This window comes from Moschus berezovskii, chromosome 7 (genome assembly GCF_049115385.1).
Source record: "Moschus berezovskii isolate FMDL1 chromosome 7, NW_MosBer_1.0, whole genome shotgun sequence".
Taxonomy (NCBI): Eukaryota; Metazoa; Chordata; class Mammalia; order Artiodactyla; family Moschidae; genus Moschus; species Moschus berezovskii.
Window position 1 is genome coordinate 101,831,328 of NC_142466.1, and position 21,477 is coordinate 101,852,804.

The window sequence follows — 21,477 nt, forward strand, 5'->3', positions numbered from 1 at the left end:
ACACAGAACTGCACTGTATAGAGTCCCCTTTATGGAAAGGCTTGCTGACTGGCTGTCAGTGGACAGCCTCACGTGGCAAATGCTCTGGGCTGTCCCAGCTGCAGAAAGCTGCCTAGTCCTGGGGCACATCTTTCTAGTTACTAACTGAGGGGTCTGGGACCACGGATTGTCAGAGAGGGAGGCCGTGGGGTAACCTAAAGGGCTGGACATTTCAACTCCATGGCCAGAGTGCCCAGGGGTTTAGCCATGCACCACAGTTCAACTCCTGTCTCTGCTCAATCCTGCACCCTCTCCGTTCCTTGTATAGATATAGATCCTTAAGAAATAAACATACACCAAAGTCTATCTCAGCCTCTGCCTCCAGAAAATCTTTATCTACAACAGTATCTATCCTTCTGATTATGGTTTTTAGAAATTCTGGCAGAATCATCAACCAATACATACACCTAGGAAAATGAGTAACTCTCAGATACCGTCACAAGCCACTGCCAAGCAGAGAGCATGGTGTAGTTAAGCACATGCTCACCCAGGACATGAGACTCCGAGGTTCAGTCCGACTTAGCTACTAACCAACTGGGTTGACACTGGGCAAGTTGCTGCCCTTCTCGGGGTCTTTCCAAGTTTCATCACTTTTCCCAATTATAAAATGAAAGAATTGCAGGAACTGCACCTCTGACCCTATCCCTCCCAAACAATCTGTGCTTTACTTCTGGTCTGGTAGCCCAGGGGGCACAGGGAGGAGCCAGGGAAGCAGCCTTACTTTCAGGATGAGCACCAGTAGGCCGGCGCTCACGAGCAGAGGGATGAGGCTGCTGATGAACCAGCTGAACCAGAGGATACCATTGTCCAGGCCCATGATGCGCATGGTCTCCTTCAGCCGCGCCTCCTTCTCGTACACGATGCCCTTGATGATCACAGCCACTGAGTAGATCCAGGCCAGCGTCATGAAGAGAGGCATGGACCGGCTCATGACCCGCAGGAAGCTGGAAGGGCAGGGGAGGATTAAAGGCAAGAGTGAGCCAGGCTCCTGGACCAACAACTCTGGGCCTGCATGTAAGAAGTCACCAGAACCAAGCCCGAGATGGGCAGACCTGTGCACCCTGACAGGGATGCTTCGTGAGCGGGGCAATGCAGTGATTAAAAACTATTAACAGAGTGGTGCCAAAGTTCTTTGAGGGCTTGCTTTAGTAGCTAGATAACTATCAGAGATCATTAAGCTAAATGTGATTTTAAAGTACTAAAAGAAAGCCAACAAAACCAAAACCCAACTCATTGTCTCATGAAAGTTCAACATCTTCAAGGTCATCTCACTATCAGCTTGCCTTGCACAACTGTTATGACAGATGGTGCAGAAACACACTTCAGGCAGCTCCTGTCAGTAACATTTCAGATTTCAGATTCCAAACTAGAAAACAAAATGCAGCGAAGTCAAAGGGACACAGAATCTAGACTCTGAAACTCAAAGTTCAAGTTTCTCAGCTTTACCACTTATGCACTTACAGGGTATGAGACAACAGGCGTGTCCCCATCTTAATATGTCCTTTCTAGAGTAAAGCTTGGCTTAGGGTCGTCTTTGGAAAAATTTTCCTTTGGAAAATACTGGCTAATCTTTCTGAAGGTGAAAAACAAGATAAATCCAGGTGACCTGGAAGAGCTAGAATGAACCCTGCAAGTAAAAGGGTGGTTCAATAAGAAGCTGGGAAAGATACAAGGAGAGTAACCCTGCTACTTCTGCAGTCTGATCTACACATACACACACACACACACACACACACTCTCTCTCTCTCTCTCTCTCTCTCTCTCACCCTCACCCAACAGAGAATGAAAGGGTTTCCAGAATTTGGAAGAGACATGACATACTTCAGATGCCTGAAATAACTACACCTCTGTCCATTCTTGCTCTCTCATAAGAAATCATGAGCCATAGAGCCACAGTCCCCACTTGGGAGCACAGTGACTAAGCACTAAAAGGTTATCTAAAAAGTCTAAGATAAAATGGACTTGTTCAGTTTTATTTGCATTGTTTGAAAACGTGGCTTACCACTTACCGAGAAGAAGAAGAAAAGCTGATGTGAAGTTAGCTTTTCAAGGACCATAACACCGTGCCTCTGTATTTGGGGCACATGTGGATGTGTGAATGTATTTGGCATGTGCTCGTCATGACACATTTTAAACTTGGAGATTGGGCCAATTTTGACCAAAAGGATAGGGTATGAAAAATAAAAGTTCTAGTAACCGTAGACCAGAAAGGAGTGAGGATTACTGGTGTGCAGTGTGTGTTCACGCGTGTCTGTGCCTCAAACTGTCAACTACCTACATCTAGCATCTTATTTCTTGGAATCTCCGCACAACTTCCAAAACAACTGTTTTGCAGTAGCCACAGTCTTGTTTTCATCACTTTTTTGACCAGTATCAACACACATATACAATAAATTTAACCAAAGCTTCTGTTTCCTCTCTTGGCATGTGTGTGTGTGTGTGTGTGTGTACCTGTGTGTACACACCCCACCTGGGGACAGCACTAACCAGTTAAGTAAAGGTGGCAGCTTCCTGGTAACTTACATGTCATCAACATAACAGGGGTAAGGCATCTGCTGCATGTACACGCCAGTTTTCTTCTCTGTGCCCGTCAGCACCCTGATGATTGCCTGCTCCACCACATCCTGCAAGTAAGCGAAGCCTCCCCAGACATATCGCATATCTTCAAAGGGGTCAGCCCGAGGACCAGGGTCCCAGTACCTTAAACCAAGCCACAGATGATTGAACATTCCTTAGAACCACACAACAAAAAATTCAATCACCCACAAGCCTATAGAGCCACTGTTTTTATTTCTGCATTGTACTCTGCGGTCTCAGTGACGCGTGTGTGCATACTAAACTGCTTCAGTCTTGCCCGACTCTTAGGGATGCTATGGACTGTAGCCCACCAGGCTCCTCTGTCCATGGGATTCTCCAGGCAAGAATACTGGAGTGGGTTGCTGTGACCTCCTCCAGAAGATCTTCCCAACCCAGGAACTGAACCTGTGTCTCTTATGGCTCCTGTACAGGCAGGTGGGTTATTTACCACTAGCGGCACCTGGGGAGCCCTCAGTGATGTGTACATATTTTTAAATAGATATAATCAGAATGAGCAAACCACTTGTTGGTTTGGTTTTTCTCCCCTCCTCCACTGCTTCCTAACATTACTACAAGTGGACGTGTCAAAATTCACTTTATCATTTTTTATCTTGGTTATTTGCTCCCTTTTATAGAAATGGGTAGCATTAGCACAGGGAACCTAATGTCTTTCTTCTTTCTTTGTTCCAGTTGATTTAATTCCTTAGGACTAATTCCCTTGAATGGAAATGCAAAACGAAAAGACAAGGATATTTTATGACCTTTGAAACAGCTGTCTCCACCATGAATGTGCCAGTTACACCAATATCATGCCACTGATTTATCTTTGTCTGAACTTTTTACAAAGTATATCCAGTCACATTAGCTGTTCTTGACTTCTCTAAGACTGACTGGTACAATGCGATTCCACTTACCCGTCCTTGATCTTATTCGTCCTCTCCACATTGTCAATGTCCATCCGGATCTTGTACTTGACATGATGCGGTAACTCAACACTGCCAGGAGCGATTCCAGTGAACACGACCCCAGCCCAGAACTTGCGCTCATCCAAGAGCTCCATGGACTTGTTGATGAGCAGAACCTCTGTCGCTACTGGTTCTAGCTTGTTCAGGTTGACACACTGAAGGAAGAACAGCCATCATGAGAATGCTGATGGCCAGGATACAAGCAGCGGCCAAGGCAGCGTCTGTGCTGAGAGAAGCGCTAAGTGCATGTCTTTTTCAATCTGCATCCTCTCACATCATTCTCCAATATTCAATTGAAAATGGATTATTTGGGTTTTTACCTTAGCAATTTAAGAGAAATGTTGAATGTATTTTAGAGATAAGTTACTCATACTGATTTTTGTGGAGGGAAAGGGATTTAAACAATGATCAGGCCTCATTTTCTTCTGCTTTCTTAGTAATTCTGAGTCATAACAACTAATCAAACAGATCAAAAAATTTTTCATTTGTCCTTATTAAGTCACATCATTTTTAGGACTCAAATTTTTAAAATGCAATCAGTCCTATTAGATTTTATGTAAGTTTCATAAGTAATGCTTTTTTAAGAGAATGCTTTGTTGCCATTAGGTAGTTGGATATCAAAACATAAGCAAAACTAAAAGACAATGGATAGAGATATTCTTGAGTCAGACAGAATAAAATTAGAAGTTAGGTCTGTTTCTGTCTGTCTGTCTCATTCATTCAACTAACATTTTTTTGAGTGCCTTTTCATACACCACCTGTATTTTTGTGTCTTTTCATACACAACATGTATTAGGTTGGAGGGATGCTACTGTAAATAAGACTACACAAAATTTCTAAACTTTACTCCAGTCTGAATCTTATTGCTTCATCTCAGAGAAAGAAGCCAAAGCCTTTTCTAAATGGTCCATGGAACAGTTCCGCACCTCCATGAAACGAGAGATGGTCTGGATTGCCTGGTTGGTCTCATTGAAGGCTTCTCTCCAGGTGTACACGGAGCCGTTGGTGGACTGCACATCCTCTGGGTGCTTGGCCAGAAACGCCACAATATCTTTGGCCGTCCAGTCTAAGCCTTCCAGGCGCTGTTCCCAAAAGTCATCATTGCCTCTGCTGTCCAACAGCGTCTGCCATTCCAATGACAAAGTACAACTAAGTCTTGATGAGCGCTCTATGATTTACAAAACCCTTTCACATACATTGTCATTTTTTATCTTTATAAAAACTGTGAGGTAGGTAACAGTGTTTTCATTTTACAGGGGAGACCACTGAGGCTGAAAAAAAACAACCTTTTACCAAGGATGAATCATACACTAATAGGCATGGAGTTGACCAGTCCATGTAAGTCCAGCCTGAATCCAGTTTCCAGTATAGCTTAACAGTAAACGCTATTAACTATAGTAACAACAATAAACCATACTTATACTCTATACAATTACTGCTGGATTAAACACTTTACCTCATACAACTTCATAAGGAAGGTATGTCTCATCGTTTCCATTTCACAGATGAGAAAACAGGTTCACAGAAGTTAAGTCCCTAACCATAAGGTCACACAGCTAACAAGGAACAAAGCCAGGATATGAGACATGGTCTCTCAGGTTCTACTGCACCTTCCCCTTGCATTATATCATCTTCTTCTTTTGAGACCCAGGCTGATAACTCCTCATAAAGACCCTAATTTCTAGACTGAATTAAGACAAACCCGTTTAGCTTAGGGAAAGAATGCTGCTGTTAAACCAAGGGAAACCTGATCTTTCCCAGTTACAGGATGCATGGGTCATGATGAAAAGGAGGCCTCTCTTCCGTTTATTTTCCTTAGCTGGCTGGCTCTCCACTTGGGTCAACATGGAAGAGCAGGAAAATCAATCAGGCGCTCAACCAGCAGGTGCAGAGGACCAGGGCAGAGGCCTGCAAAGACATGCTGCCAGAAAAATGGGTCTGTCCGAACCTCAGCTCATGGGAAAGAGAAGCAGCCACAACTCCTGTCATACCTTCAAGAAGGCAAATGAAACTTTGATTCTACTGTAATGGAATCTCTAAAGGCCAAACTCTGCTATTCTTAAAATCAGTCTCATTTCTACTAACATTATAAGCTTTTCCCATGTGGCTTCATATTTATTATTTTAATGGGAGCATAATAGTTTTTATAGGGTATATAAACTATAATTCCATTAACTATTCCCATACTGCGAAACATTTAGTCTATTTCTAATTTTTCACAAAAACAAACAATTATTATAGCAATAACATTGTTTCATAGGGTGTCGTCTTTCTTTAAAATTATTTCTGTATGGGATACATCCCTGAGGGTGTGTGGAATGGAGGTACATGGGAAAGCACACTTTTTATGGTTCTTACAATTTTCATTCCAAATTGCTTTCCTATAGGGAATAACAAATCATACTGTCATCAGTTAGGATACGTATTTTTATTAACATAATAGATACAAAATTGCATCTCCCAAAGGCACACAGGGGACTGGGTTAGCGATTCTGAAATGGTTTTATTTCAGACTTGAACCGAACAAATAAAACCTGAGTGAAGACACATGGTATTTGAGGTGAGGTCCACCCTGCCCAGCGCAGTTTTTGAGCAGTACAGTCAAGGAGAACAGCAAGGCCTGAGAGACATACCCAGTGGGATCACTGACTACATGATCCTAGGGTATGAAGATCACCCTCAGGAGCAGTGTCCATGGAGAAAGCAGAGGCTGAAGGTGAGGGAAACAAACAGCAGCTCAGAAAGAACAGTTGAGTATCAATGAGTTCCATGACTCAACAAAGAAGTGCCTCCAGATCTGTGGGTGCCTCTGGATAGAACAGGAGACAGAGCCAGACACAGCAGAAGATAAAAGCTACCATGGAGTAAAGGGGTGGTTGCCGGGGAGCTGGGGACACACAGAGGTCAAAGGGTATGACGCTCCCATTATTAGATCTGAGGATCTAATGGATAGCGTGATGACCACAGTTAATGATACCATCCTGTACACTTGACACTTGTTAAGAGGTAACTAGGTGAAGGAAGGGACATGCTACTTAGCTCCAAAGTGGTGATCATTTCACAGTGCACACATATATCAAAACACCAAGTTGTATATGTTAAATACATACACTTTTAGTTTGTCAACTATACCTCAATAAGTTGAAAAAAAGAAAGAGCTACCCCAACAGAAACAGAAGTCTCAGGCACTGCCTCATGTACCAGATGTGAGGCCGCAGGGAGTGCAGAGGACTGAGAAATTCAAGCTTGTGGAGTGAAATAAACACCCCTTAGTAGAGAAATGAAAGCAGTTGGAGGAAGCTCCTTTGACTTCCACCCACAGGCTGATGAGTCCCTAACTGGTGTCTCCAGCCTAACCAACCAGTTACGCTCCAAGCCCTAGTATCCACTGACTTGTTGGACATCCCTACCATCCATCAGCTAGAAATTAAGAATCACCCCGAAACTGCCCTCTCTTTCACCCCTCCACAGCCAATCAGTCACCAGGCTTTACCCCACCAGGGTAGCCTCTGCCCTGGTCTCTGCCTTCCATCTTTCCTCTCTTCAACCCACCTGTCAAACCAGAGTAATGTATACATTGCCAAAAACCCTTCCATGGGTTTGGTAATGGTGTGTCAGAGCTTAAAGTAAAAGTCCTTGGCTTGACACCCAAGGCCCTCTACCACACACCATACCTTTCTCCCCAGACACAGCTCCTACATTTCCTATCGCACATCCTGGGCTCTCCAGCAGGATTCTCAATGAATGCCATGGCCATGTTGACAATGGCCTCATCCCACAAGAACTGACAGCCTGTGACCTGCTGGAGCATCCAAGTCAAACTCTCTATTTAAGAGCCGGGGAAGCATCTATCTGCCTACAAATTAAAATTCATGGAGTTCCTTCAACATGGCCCCTCATCACCCTCTGAGACTCGGAAGGAGAGAAGTCCAACAAGTAGGAATGTAGATTCTAAGGAGAGGACCAGAAGAAAATGTCTGAGACCACACCAAGATCTATGACACTGTTTGTGGCTGGACCACATGAATCCCTTTTGGAGGAGAGACTGGACCCAACAGAGACTATCCTTGATGGGCATAAGTTTTTGTTGTTATTATTAGTCAGGAATTATTCACTCAATCCACACAAATTATTGTTCATGTTTCCCTGACTAAAGTCCCTTGGTTTTTTAAGGCTCCCAATTTAAGAATTAAATTGCAGGACCACTGCAACAAAGATGACTCAGCTTTCCCATCACTGGAAGGCCCCCAGGGTATGGTCCTTCCTAGGGCATCTTGGGAGGGTCCTCAGCCTGTGAGAGTACTTCTCTGGGTAGATGTACCACCTGTAACACCCAGCTGCCCTTCTGATCAATGACGTGTCAAGACAAGAAACCTGGCAAAATCCATTCGTGCTTCTTAATAGCAGCAGGAACAAAAGGAAGAGGCCTCTCTCACCATGGAGACAGGAAATAGTCTAATGATTCTCTGACTCAGCCCAAGGCAGGATGATGTGATTAAATGTCACTCAGGCTCAAGCAAAGGAGACATTTCGTTCTTGCTCAGACTCCTCCGCTTCTGAATCCAATTGTCTTTAGAGCACTTATCCCTTTTCAAGTGATTCTGAAGCACTAAGTGAAATTCCCCTCCACGTAGTAACAGTGGTTCCTCACTCACACGGCGCCTTGGGGAGCAAGTATCTGTGATGAGTCTGCAGGTCAGAACAGGCTTTTGCTCGCACAACCCTGTCCGAGACCTACCAGGACACAGTAGGGCTGAGTAAGGTGCTGTGGCTCTACAGCCAGAAAACAGTCAAGGCCTTATAATCACCACACTCTTCCTCCAAATACCAATCCTGAGTTTCCTGGAACTCTGATTTTGACTATCAGACGCCTTGATGCTGATATGCATGAGATGGTGTAATCTGTGCACCATCGCCTGTACCTCTGCCAAGTGACAGCCCTGGGGCCTGAGCTGTGCTCAGTCCCTCTGTACTGGGTTCAATGTAAATAACTCTCCTGTCAGTCACTTCTTCGGAAGTAAAGAGCATCAAGCAGGCACACAGTAAACAGAGGGACACTCACCCGGACAAGGTCCATTTCTGAGCTGCTCTCCATAAAGGTCCAGATCTTGGGGCTAAGCTCTTGCCACATGCCTTCTAGATCATGAAACACAGCCAGTTCCTGGAAGGTCTTATTCACCTGAAGTCAACCAGGAAGCCGGGAGCAGCAAAATATAAAAGAGGGGCAGAAACATGAGAAACTCAGCTACTCCCTAAGACACTCCATGATAGAAGCCCTTTTCCTATCCTTCCCATCCCCAAGAAGTGTCTGCCTGCAGCAGGGATTCAAACACGCAAGACTGGAGAGCTGGCCCTCGACAGTCAGCTGGGGCCTAGGTCAGACTGGAGGTCCTCATTCTTTGGAAATCCCAGAAAAGTATACTCAATATACTCCACCTGAAGCCACCTTTATATTTTTGTTCTTAATTCTAGGAAGAGTCTATTAAGGGCCCCTCGGGCCCAGGTGGCTTACCTCAGTCATAAGCTGCCTTGTGACTGGAGTATCAGGTGTATACAGGATCTTTCCAACAAGCAGGGGCTTGAGAGCTTTCCATATGATGCGGGAAAGAGGACTGGACTCCAGATTCTTCATCAAATCATTGCAATAAGGAGCTGTGAAAAGGATGAAAGGCAAATATTTGTATGCATGGTCATATATTTATAGAAACTAACAAAAGCTTTAGAACCAGCTGATCAGTCATAGGTTTAAATCTCAGCTCTGCCACTTAATGGTTATGCAACAATTTTAGATTTCTGCCTCAGCTGACTCCTCTGTAAAATTAAAGTTAATGACATCTACTTAGCAGGGACATGGAGAGGATTAACTGAGATGATATCGGTGGAGCCCCTAGAACAATGCTGGATGAATAATCAAAGTTTATTATAACACTGATGATGTCACAACTGAGGCAATATAGAAAAATACTTCTTCCTATGCACAAGCCTAGAGTTGTAACTCTAGATGACTTGACGCCAGCCTTCAACACTTTGTTTCTACTGGAAACAGAAGGTTGAATTTCAGACTTTAGTTTTCAAGGAGAAATAAAAAATCTCCCTTCAATTACTGAGTCTCATAACAAGTACCTGTAACAAATGTAATGAATATCCCAAAGTGAAAAATATGAAGTCAAAATAGATAATAAGGTCTGATTATCTACAAAGATTCCCAAATTTTTAAAAAGTTTCACTCTGGGTACTTTTAGACTCCAGGTATCCTCTACATGCTGCAAAGATAATATTTGAAAACAAAAACAAACAAGAGGACTTGCTCAGAGTTGCGGCTGTTGTGAAAATGAAGGCTCCCTGAGGTTGACTTACAAAGAGACGGGGCAGAGGGGATGGCATTTGAGAAAACTGCCTACAGTGCCCTTCCCTTCAGGCTCACAAAGCAACCTGCCACGGCTGGAGTGCTTCACTCCAGAGAAGAATAAAAGGTTCTTATGTTACAGTAATGCACTAAAAGCCACCTCACTCAGGGTCTGAGAGACACACCTGCGGTTAGAAATGGAGAAAGGCTCACTTGCATCATGTTTTCAAGGAAAACAATGCCATTGTTATAGCTGTAACACCGGCTCCTCACTGCCTCAGGCACAGGACACACATCACCACAAAACTGCCCAAGCGTGGGGAGCAGAGACGATGTAACAAGGTTCTCTAATGACACCTGGTAGCTAAGAACTAAAAACAAACTGCAGATCAAATGCCTGAGTCTGATGGCACACACGCCACAATGAACAGGTGTTCTGGAGATCATGTGTTTATGGACAAAAACCATGGAGCCAGGCAGACCTGGTTTAATCCAGGTTCTTGCGGATTAGCAACAGTGTGACTTTGACCAAGTCACTGAACCTCTCCAAGCCTACAAACTGTGGGGCTATAAAACCTTCCTTGCAAGGAATTCCCTGCCAGAGCTCAAGGTTTCATCCCTGGTTGGGGAACTAAGATCCCACAAGCTGTGGTCCCGCACAGACAAAAAAGAAAAAAACAAAACAAAACAAAAAAGAAACCTTCCTTGCAGGGTTACCATAAGGGTTAAATGAGTTAACTTTAAAAAACAAATGCAAAGGACATAGGAAATGTTCCCTAAATGCTAAATTTCATTATTCTTGTCATTGTTAAGTTTTTATTATAAAGCATATCTCAAGGAAGGCAGGGGGAAAGGGGAAGGGAGATGGAGAGAAGGAAAAGAACCTTGATCACTCTGGGAACCACCTTCAGACATACGCCAGAAAACTGGCGAGAGTGACGGTCAATCATCCATTCACTTGATAAAAACACTGTATGCCTGGGACGTGCCAGGCCCCTTTCACACAAGTGGGGCCGGTTCACTGATTAGGAGAAGATTCCCTCTTCTAGGAGCTCTGTCTGGGTGGCAAACAGACATGCAAACAAGTACCCACTGCTGCTATGCAGGATGAGGGTAAGCACGAGAGAGGGGCCCACAGGGCCGAGTCTGGGACGGAGGTGGTGCCAGGACCTGGCTGTGTAGACACTCACATGTAGAGTTGTCATAGAAGGTGCCAGCGTCGTCCTCCGTGCCGTTGCCCCCGAAGAGGGCTTTGTAGTTGTTATCCTCGTACCAGTTCAGGGACTTGATCTTCAGGCCCCCGCCCTCGGGGTGGCCGCAGATGATGCGGGACACAGCCTGGTAGATCTGGGTGGAGGAGCTGGAGCTGTTCACATTGGTCAGAAACATCACCTCCTGCCGCATGTCACTCCAGCTCCTCATGCTGAACAGCTGGGGGAGAAGGAAAGGAAAGAAGGGGGAAGGTTGAAGACACAGAAGACAAAGAAAAAGGTTAGTTTCTTTACCTCCACAAAGCCTCATCCCAGAACATAACTTGTCTGATGTCACCTCTCGGAAGCCTCGTGATGAGGACCGCCAGAAGCCATGCTACCCCTCTGTGGTAGAGGGACTGGTGTCATCTGAGAGACTGTTTGAGATGCAGATTCTGGTCTATCTAGAGTTCAAATCCACTTCGTCACCAGGTGCCCAGGTGATTCCCATACACATTAAAGACTGAAGTACAGCCTAGAAGTTGGTGGAGGCCCTGGTGATGGGCTTTATCTCTTTCAGACCATCATCGGGTTTACAGAAAAGGATGCTTTCCTTGAAGAATTATGTGTTCACAGGTGTACATCAGGAACCGCTCACATCCTCAGTCATGGCCTCATTTCTAAAACACCTCAAACTTCAGTACGGAAACTGAGGTACCCTTTGCCTCTTGGCAGAAAAGGCACTGTGTGTGAAATCCCCACCCTCGTCTCAGCTAAGTGCCAGGCACTGGGAAGGAGAACACAATGCGAGCTCGACTTTGAATGTCACATCCTCACTGGCTCACAACCTTCAGAAAGTCACCTCTCTGAGGGCCCCACTTCTGATCAAGACAATGAACAGAGAGTGGCAGAACATCACACAATATCCGCTAAAACAGAACATCACATAATATCCGCTCTCCAAGAGGGCCCTGCACAGAACAGCCCCTGCCTGGAAGAGGCAGAGGCCCCAGGCAGCTGGGGGCTGAGTCTGGGACTTACATGTGACCAGCACTTTGTCTCACACACAAAGGTACTCCAGCACCCTGAGGACTTCTTGGCCCAGTGACTCTTATGGTTAACTAATCACAGAGCACTTTGCATTTCCACACATTTCACAATAAATCATTAATATACCCTTCCATTCTTTGCCCTGTCACTGCATGTCCAGGCTGAGGTGTGGCAAGCAGAGGGAAGGGGTTGCGGGACGCCACTCTTGCTCTGGAGGCAGTCTAAGCTCAGACTCCATGACTCGGTTTTCTGTCTTACATAGCCCACTGATCCCTGTGAGTGCGAAGGTCCTGGGTGCCACAGACCCTGCCTCTGCCTTCAGCCTGCAAAGGGGAACCAGGTGCTCCGGGGGTGATCAGAGGTCACAAAGATTCTTCCCTCCAGAGAGGGAGACTTTGACACCCAGAAAACACAATTAGGTGGCCAGTTTTTCTTGACTTTATCTTCTGAGGTATACAGACAGGGAGGGGGATAGGCAGTCAGGCCATCTTTCCTTTTGCTGGTGGGTGCAACAGCTCTAGAGATTTTTGAAGGACAGCACAAAAGCCACTCACTTCTCTTTCTCATCCTGCCATCCCCCAACTGAAAGGACAAATCTCTTCCCACATAAAGTCAGCACATCTTTGGATAAAAGCACTGTAAGCAACTGAGTTATTCCAAATTCTTGGCTCTTCCCAGAACCTGCCTTAGGGTTCTCCTACTTGTTTTAACTTCAGCTCCTGTGCCAAACCTCCCCATGAAGTGCTTCCCATCACAGGGAAGGCAGCCGCTCAGCCTCCAACCCACAGGTGGTGGCATCTGCTCATCATCTACGGAGTGAATGAACTTCTGAGTCTTTCTGAATCCACCGCCACAGCTTTCTCCTGCCCTTGCCCCATCACAGTCTCTTCTCAGCCTAACACTGGATCGGAAACCATTCTCATCCTCTCAGTCACACCAGATAACCCTGATTCAGACCCTAAACCGGCCTCCCATCTTACTCAGTGTAAAGCCAGCCCTACCAGGTCTGCATGGCACTCATCTCCTGCTCTAATCTAACCTCATCTCTGACTCCCCTCTCACTTGCTCTCTTTGTTCTGGCCTCCTCCCTGGTCTTTACATCTCTTGACCATGCCATACATCAGTGTCTTTGGATCTACGGTTCCTCCTGCTTGCAGCAGAGGCCCTACCGTCATTTCTTCCATGTTCAGATGTCACCTGACTAGACAGGACTTCATGAATCACCCTCCACTTTAAAATACCACCTCATCCCCCTCCATCCCTCTTACCCAGCTTCGTTTTCTTTCACTGTTGGTATCCCTGCCTTCACATTATACACAGACTGGTTTATTTCTGTCTCTTGCCCCACGGCAGTCCCACAACAACAGAGAAGTTAGTGTGCTCACTGCTGAGTCCCTAGCACCCAGCTGTGCCAGGGTCCTGGAGGGTGTGGACAGATAACCAAATGCTGCTCCCTACCCTGCCTCCCCAGGCTCATCTTCCAGAAGTGAAGCTCATGCCCACTTTCACCCCTCTGGCTCTGAAAGTCCCCATTCCCTCACAACTGCCGGCCCTGTTAGTCCAGTTTCTTTCTCTGAATAGGCTTCTTCCGACTCTATTCCAGTTACCATAAGGGTTCAGATAAAAAGTGCTAAAGCTGCAGGAATGTGGGCTTTGAAGGCCAACCATCCTGGGTTCAAATCCCAGCCTTGCCAATTAACCTACTAGGTGACTGTGGGCAAACTGTCTAGCTTTTCTGAGCCTCAGTGTCACCTGTGCAATAGGCATAGTAGGCCTCATCACATTTGTCATGTGGATCACACAGGGAAACCAGGGGAAGCTGCAGGAAACATGGCAGATTACCTCCCTTTTCCTTTCAAGGGTTGTGCTTTAGTCAAAACAACCAACTTTCTTTCCAAACACTGAACAGATCAACAAGTGCATTTATTTATTTATCTTCTCCCATTTGTCCCAGAGAAACTCTTAAATAATGAGTCACTGGTGGCAAAAGTGACTTGACTTTGTGTTCCACTGAGAGGAGTGGGTGGCCCTTGCTGCCTGGGACCAGGGAATAAGCAGGACACAAGAAAGCAGCTGCCAAGAAAAATGCATATTGTTCAGCTGGAGAGTTTTTACCATGTGAGCAACAGAACATCACATGCTCTCAATTATTTTTTAAGCTTAGACAAAAGGCAGGCCAGTGATGTAAGAGGAAACAGCTATAACCAGACCCTGAGTTTAGAAGCAGTTTCAAATGTTAGATCCCTGCTCTGCCTTTTCTAGGGCTGGCAGAGAGCACAGGGCAGGTCACTGTCAGCTAACGGGACTCAAGAGAGATGGCAATGGACTTGCAGGGCAGTTTCTGTTTCTCATTCTGCCTCCTGGAAGAACCCCAGGAGATTCAACTTCTCCACCTACAGAGAGGTCACCAGCGTTCATAACCAGAGTAACAGATGGCAGCCTGGAAGAGGGCCTCTCCTCCTGAAAGGAACCTGAAAGCCAGTCCTCTTCAGTCAGACACACAGCAGCAGGATCGAAAAAGAACAGAATCAAAAGTGACACACTAGGTAACACGTTGCCAGAGCTGAATCGTAGTGCGTTCTGTACTTCCCAAACAGTCTGCATTTTCCTCTGTGAACATACAATACTTTATTCTTGCTGTTGTTGTTTTTCAGTCGCTAAGTCACATACAACTCTTTGCGATCCCATGAACTCCAGCATGCCAGGCTTTTCTGACCACCACTATCTCCCTGAGTTTGCTCAAACTCATGTCCATTGAGTCAGTGGTGCCATCCAACCATCTCATCCTCTGTCGCCCCCTTCTCCTGCTACCCTCAATCTTTCCCAGCATCAGGGTCTTTTCCAGTGAGTCAGCTCTTTACATCAGGTGGCCAAAGTATTCTAAGTATTTATTCTTAGAAGCCATAAAGTGAGCTTTGATATTTGAGAAAAATCATAAAAACACCAAAAAAATGAGTTAAAGAAGCAGTTCATAAAAAGGCAGGACCAAGTCTGAGAAAATTCTGCCACAAATTATTCCCAATGTCTTATACATTAAAGCCTGTGTGGTTTCTGACCATCACTCCCTGGCTCAGCTCTCTACACAATGGGCTCCAGACCATTGGTTCCTCTTTTCCAAGTCTACTCTGCAACAAGGCTGGGTGTCAGAAAGGTAAGCACACGCTGACTGAGAGGCAGAGAAGTGCTTAACCTCTAATTTTGTAAGTCAGGCCCTCTGATCTATGACAAAGGTGATTCTGTTAAGTAGGAAGTTAGGTAATTCTAATACACTTGTAAACATGTAGACCCGAAAGGCAAACTCAACATTTATCAGGAGACTCTATTCCCAAAGGTGAACTCAGAGGCCAGAAGTTCACAAGGCAAAGATCCAAATTAGGGGTACCAGATTCTCCCTTTCAGTTAGTAAACAAACGTTCTGGTAAAAAGACTGTCCAGCTTTATTACTGAAGAAGAAATAAGAAGTTGCTGTAAGACAAACACTACGTGGAGGAGGAGGAGGAATCCTCTCCTCTACTAATGAGTCATTAACTCGGGACCAAGAGTAACAATTGGAGAAAGTCCGAGGCTAGACATCAGGCCTTTAGCTACTAGCTAATTAACCCTGAGACTTCCATGAGTCTTGGTTTCTTCATCTTTAAAGTAAGGAGATCAAACCAAGTAATTTTAAGATCACAGAAGCTTCTAAAGTTGATTTTACATTTTTTATGACATTCATATCAAATGGACTCTCTGAATCAAATTCAGGGTTTAAAAAAGTCATAATGGATGGTCTGCCCCCTCTGACTGAAAAGATATGACTTACCTCTTGGGCCAGATTCCCGAGACTATCCAGCAAAGCTTTTGTGGCTTCAGCCAGCTCCTCGCTCGGGAAGAGAGATGTAGAGTTTAGTTTTGTCTGCAACGAGAAATAAATAAATGTTTCTAAACTCAATGTAAACCTGAAATCTCTATTTAAAAATAAACGAGTTGATTAAAACTATTCATAATCTTCAATTTGAAACACAAGAAACCCACTCTTAACCAAAATAAGACACTAAAATTATTCTAACTATATGTTTATAGGTTATTCATCTCAGATAAGAATTACTAATTCTTTGATGAACGCTTTTAAATGGTGTAGAAATATGTATTTCAAACTAGTTGATTACATAATAGATAAAAATGTCTGATGTGTATATGCCCAGTGTAAAGCTGACCATAAATTCCCAACTCTGTCTATGGTTTTGCTAGAAAGACAACATGGAAATGGCCTTGAGAAACAAGTTTGTGATGGTTCACAAGAAAGGAAGAAAGGATAACATTTAAAACTGCCAAAAGCATGGGAAGAAGGAATTCTCTTTTATTCTACTCAAGTCAGCACTGTCTCTAACACTGGAAATTTACTTACTTCTAAATATATTAAAACTTATTTTAATATATGAAAATGTATTATTTTCATATATATTAAAAGTAATTAAAAATAATTTTAAAATACCTGCTTTATGTTTAGTTTGAGCCAAATCACTATATTTACTCATTGACATACTGCTATTATAACCAATATATATTAGCTGCATAGCCAATATAAGAAAATAATTAATTTAGGCCCAAGGTAAGATAGGTTAGGACAGAAAGTCTAAGCTAGAGAAGAAAAAGAAAAATGATGCACAGACTCTAAGGCCAGAATTGGTTCTGAAGTTTTCAGGCTTCCAAAGAAAAAAAGAAGCAGGGTCAGTTTCATCACTCTTGTTTGTCCAATAGGAAAAAAAAAAAAAAAAATCTCAGGGAAAAGCCCATCTTTCTTTGGCAATTCTATAAGCATCATTTTACTCAATACCAGATCCTTGGATATCCAGAGAAAACTGAACTATTTTAATACTTGTCTCTTATCTCAGAGATTGCTGTGAAATCCTATGGCAGATGACACAAAAGACGGCTGAAAGTATGAATAGATGGAGTTCATCATTAGCTCTGGGAAACAGCAGATGCAGAAGACTAAGGATCATGATCATCATCATATCCTAGGATAACCCCAAATGTTCCTTTCTGATAAAATCTGTCTAAAAGTTCTACGGATAATTTTGCCCAGCACGATTAGTGAGCTCTCCTACAACAGCTCACTCACCAGAGACCAGCCTTCCCACACTCCCAGTCCTCTGACGGGCCCAGGCTTTCCTTTAAATGACACACTCCAGTAGGTCTCTGTGACAAAGCTGGCAGGCTGTGTTAATGTTCATTCCTTCCATGAAGCAATCATGAGCAAAACCAGGTGGGGGGCTTCTTGTTTGCTTTGCCTTTCTCTCTTCAAGTTCACATTATACCTAAAGGCTACCACACTGAAAGGTGAACCTACACAGGGACCTTGGTATGGAAACGTACAAACTGAGAGGTCTTAATTGGGAGACAAAGCGGGTAAAAACTATTTCCTTTCACTTTTGGGGGCTTGGATACTATAAAATACAGAGAGGAGACTGATGTAAATCAGATTTAATATTACAAACTAATAAGGCAAGATACGCTATTCAACCAGTGTTGCTGAGACAAGTAGTTACTCATCTAAGAGTACTTTTTCCATCTCACACCACTATATGAAATTAAATTCTTGGTAGATTGAATAGCTAAAACTAAAAATGAAAGTTTAAAAGATATACAGGAGAAAATGTATTTATGAACTTGGGGTAAGGAAGGTCTTCTTAAAATACAGAAGTCCAAATCAAAAATGGGAATTAAACTTCTGAAAGTAAAAACTGTGCACCAAAGACACATCCATCAACAAAGTGAAAAACAAGCCAAAGACTAGAAGAATGGATTATTTTTTTTTAATTTTAGAATAAAAATGAAATACCAAGCATCAGTTAAAATTAACCAGATGCCACATTTATCAACATACATAAATCTCAAAAACATAACACTGGGTGAAAAAGACAAGTTGCAGATCAGCATGCACATGTATACAACGTGAACACATGCAAACCAATACAGTATATTGTTATTAACTGAATGTGAATATATATACAGTTGGACAAAAATATGCAACTCCCGGATACCAGCTATCTTTGAGGAAAGAGGGGAATATACAGATGACAGCAACTATATCTGTAGTGTCTTATTTCTTAAAAGGAACTATTTCATAATTTTCTTTTTAATTCAAGGAAAAATAAAAAAGGAAGAGGGAAGGATATTGGCAGGAAAGAAGGATAGGAATATAGGTTAGGTTGAATAAACATCAGAGTCAAAAGATATCTAACTTTCTTGAAGAAAGTTAATCCCAGGCAATATGCTTTGAAACGAAGCCACACAATGAAGTCTGAGAACCAAGTGCCTGCACCAACTATTAACTGTGGTCTCTTGCTCATATTTACTTGACAAACGCAGACAGAGCTTGCCAATAGTATTTCCAAAGAGCTCCGGTAAGCCATTCACAATTTGGAATTTCTACTACTATTTTTCATAACCAAAAGCATTCCTTTGGCTATAAATTCATAGAGGTCCCCACTGAGCTCCCCCGCACAGGAGGCAAGATTTCCTTGTATGAAGGAAAACAGGGAAAAGGGGAAAAATTAAATCTTTAGTGAAGACTGTACATTCTGTGTTAAGCTAACAGGAATTCATGTATTATTCAATATTTTTAGATCATAACTAAATACTATACTAGCATTATAAGAACAGACAAATGAATATTATATAACTCAAAGCCCCTACCCATTTCTGTAATATGTGTTAATCACAACATTGCAACATTTCCTAAAACCATGACATTCTGGATCACTGGCTCCATAATGACAAAAGCCATTATGCCATCCTTTCTGGGTCTAATAGATGACTTCTTTATATTCTTTTTATCCTCCCTAAGTTTCTCCTTCCACATGAATCCTCTTTTTCTTTTCTAAAATTGAGGTAACAATGGTTTGTAACATTACATGAATTTCATGTGTTCAACATTGTATTTCTATTTCTGTGTATGCTGCAGCATGTGCCCCACCAAAAATTTAGTTTAAATTGTAAAAGACTGAATTTTTTAAAAAAAAAAAAAAAGGCAATAACTTATCAAAGTCAATTTGATTTTAATTTCTGAGTTGGTATTTTATTTCAACTCACTGTCCAGCACAGTTTCTGGCACATAATAACTAGGTACCCAAGAAATGTGGAAGAAAAGTAAAAAGCAAAGGAAAGAGCACATTATGAGGGTAAGAAATGGACTGGTGTGAGTCCTGCTTCAAAGGTCATTCAAATTCACAAACATATTCTGTTTCATATTCACCTCACCAAGTCACTCACAGCTGCAGCCTTACAGTGGCTCCCCTTGCTCCAAGGACGAGGCACAATAGCCTATAAAGGCTAAAGGAACGTTTCCCTCAGCACCTCAATAGTGTCATGACTTACCATCCCTCTCCCCGTCAAATTCCCCGTAGCTACATCTGATCCACTCTGAACTACTCAGTCAAGCACAAGTTCCTCTAAATGCCACCTTCTCTTGCCTCTTTCCTCTGAGCCCCATGCATACATCATGTCCTCTGCATGGAAGATTCTTCTGTCTTTACCTGGCTAACCTCTATTCTTTAGGTTCCAACTTAGAGGATGTTTCTTTCCTAATCCTCAAAGACTAGGTTAGGACACCCCATCAAAGGTCTCCTGATGCACAGCACCCAGCAGCAGTGAGGCTATCGCTCTGAATAGCATCTCTTCCTTTGTTTGTCCCTCCTCTCCCCAACAGCAGGGAACACAGATCTATGCCTTGTTTACCACTGTCTCCCTGACCCAGTGTGTGGGGATTTCCTGAAAAAATGAAGTGTTTGTTTATAGATGATAGCTGTACAAAGGGACAAGTGGGAGAGGTGACTATTAATGCATTAGAAGTAGTAGCCAGATAGAAATACAAGACAGAGCATCTGTGAAATTAAAATGTAATTGGAAATCCTTTTAAGTTTAAAAAAATCTTATCCACACTCAAAATTTTGCAGGGACTCCACTACTACAATGAGATGTGCTTGTACATATATTGGAATAGTATTCTCAATATAAGACACAATTTTGTTTTCTCCCTGCAAATGCATGTTTTAATGTGTTCATTGTACATTTCAAACTTCCCTGAAATACTCTCATAAAGCAGATGACAATCTCTGCTTCACTTTGCCCATATTCAGAAAAGCCAAGTCAGGGCTAGGATTTATATGTTTTACTTCAAATTGAAAATAAGTAACCACATACCAGGTACAAAGACTATCATCACCCATAGCAATTATTATCTCTTTGCAGTCATTTACATGACAATAAAAACTGTCCTTTGAGGAACATTTTAATAATTTTTATTGAAGTAGGGAATTATACCTCATGTCTAAGGACAGCACTAATCTTTTAAAAGCAATTCAACAACTTAAATATTAAATTTTAAATTATATGTGACTAACACATTAAAATATTTCATTTTTGCTATTTCTAAACATAGCTAAATATACCTACTACCACATAATTCAGGATCAAAAATCAAGCCTTTATCTTAGACATGGCAAGAAAGAAATTATACTATTTCAAGTAAACTAATTATACTATTTCAAGGAAAAAATTGTATATTTGAGGCAAAAACATCAGTCTATTTGGAGTTCAGTCATCATATTAACACACTGCTTAGTTCAGTAATTTATCCCCAGTTCTGTGCTTCCCCTCTTCTCCCAGGAATTAGGTGAACAGAGTCTAAAACAGTAAATCCCTGAGACGTGTCATTCTACAATTTACCAAATGATAGCAATTGCAATTGCTTGTCAGGCAAAAGCACATGTTGTAAACAGGTGGGCAGTAAAATCATACAAAACCAAACAAAACCTGATACTTCCCACAGGAGTCTGTGTTCCAGGCAGGAGAATAGGGAAAACCAAGTGTTTTCCCCTGCAAAACATTGTCAGCGCATGTGACAAACTGAGAAATATCTAATCCCCAAAAGCTATGAGCCAAGCTGAGTCCTTATCAAAGGGTCAAGAAGATGCTAAATACAAACCCTTCAAGACAAAAAGGGCTGTTCACTCCTCTTGTGCCTGCTCCTTCTATCCCTGCACGGTCCAGCTGTGCGCTCACTAGTCCTCTGGGCACTTCAGGGCACCACTCACTTTACCTCCTTTGTCCCATGAACAGTTTCACCTTTGCAAGAGCAGACTACACACATCAGAAGACACAGAAACAGAACACTTTGTTCCATGGAGATAGAACTTTCTGTTTTCGGGTGAAGGTACCACCAGAAGTCAAGATAATCTAGTCACGCGGTTGTGCAATGTCTAAGTTGTTACTGAAATAAAGGTCAGTCTGTATGCCTGTCCTTGCCAACTCAAATCAGACACCG

The 21,477-nt window shown here is 43.0% G+C and overlaps 1 protein-coding gene across 1 annotated transcript in view; it reads right to left on the reverse strand.

The window, feature by feature from the left end:
- ABCA1 (ATP binding cassette subfamily A member 1) overlaps positions 1-21,477 on the reverse strand; it is a 140,489-nt gene that overhangs the window by 45,605 nt on the left and 73,407 nt on the right. The window contains exons 8-15 of the mRNA XM_088838222.1: positions 15,970-16,062; positions 11,118-11,358; positions 9,094-9,233; positions 8,644-8,760; positions 4,508-4,705; positions 3,531-3,736; positions 2,563-2,739; positions 761-983 (exon numbers count right to left, since the gene is read on the reverse strand). Coding sequence (XP_088694348.1) covers positions 761-983; positions 2,563-2,739; positions 3,531-3,736; positions 4,508-4,705; positions 8,644-8,760; positions 9,094-9,233; positions 11,118-11,358; positions 15,970-16,062 — 1,395 coding nt within the window. The remainder of the gene's footprint in view (positions 1-760; positions 984-2,562; positions 2,740-3,530; positions 3,737-4,507; positions 4,706-8,643; positions 8,761-9,093; positions 9,234-11,117; positions 11,359-15,969; positions 16,063-21,477) is intronic.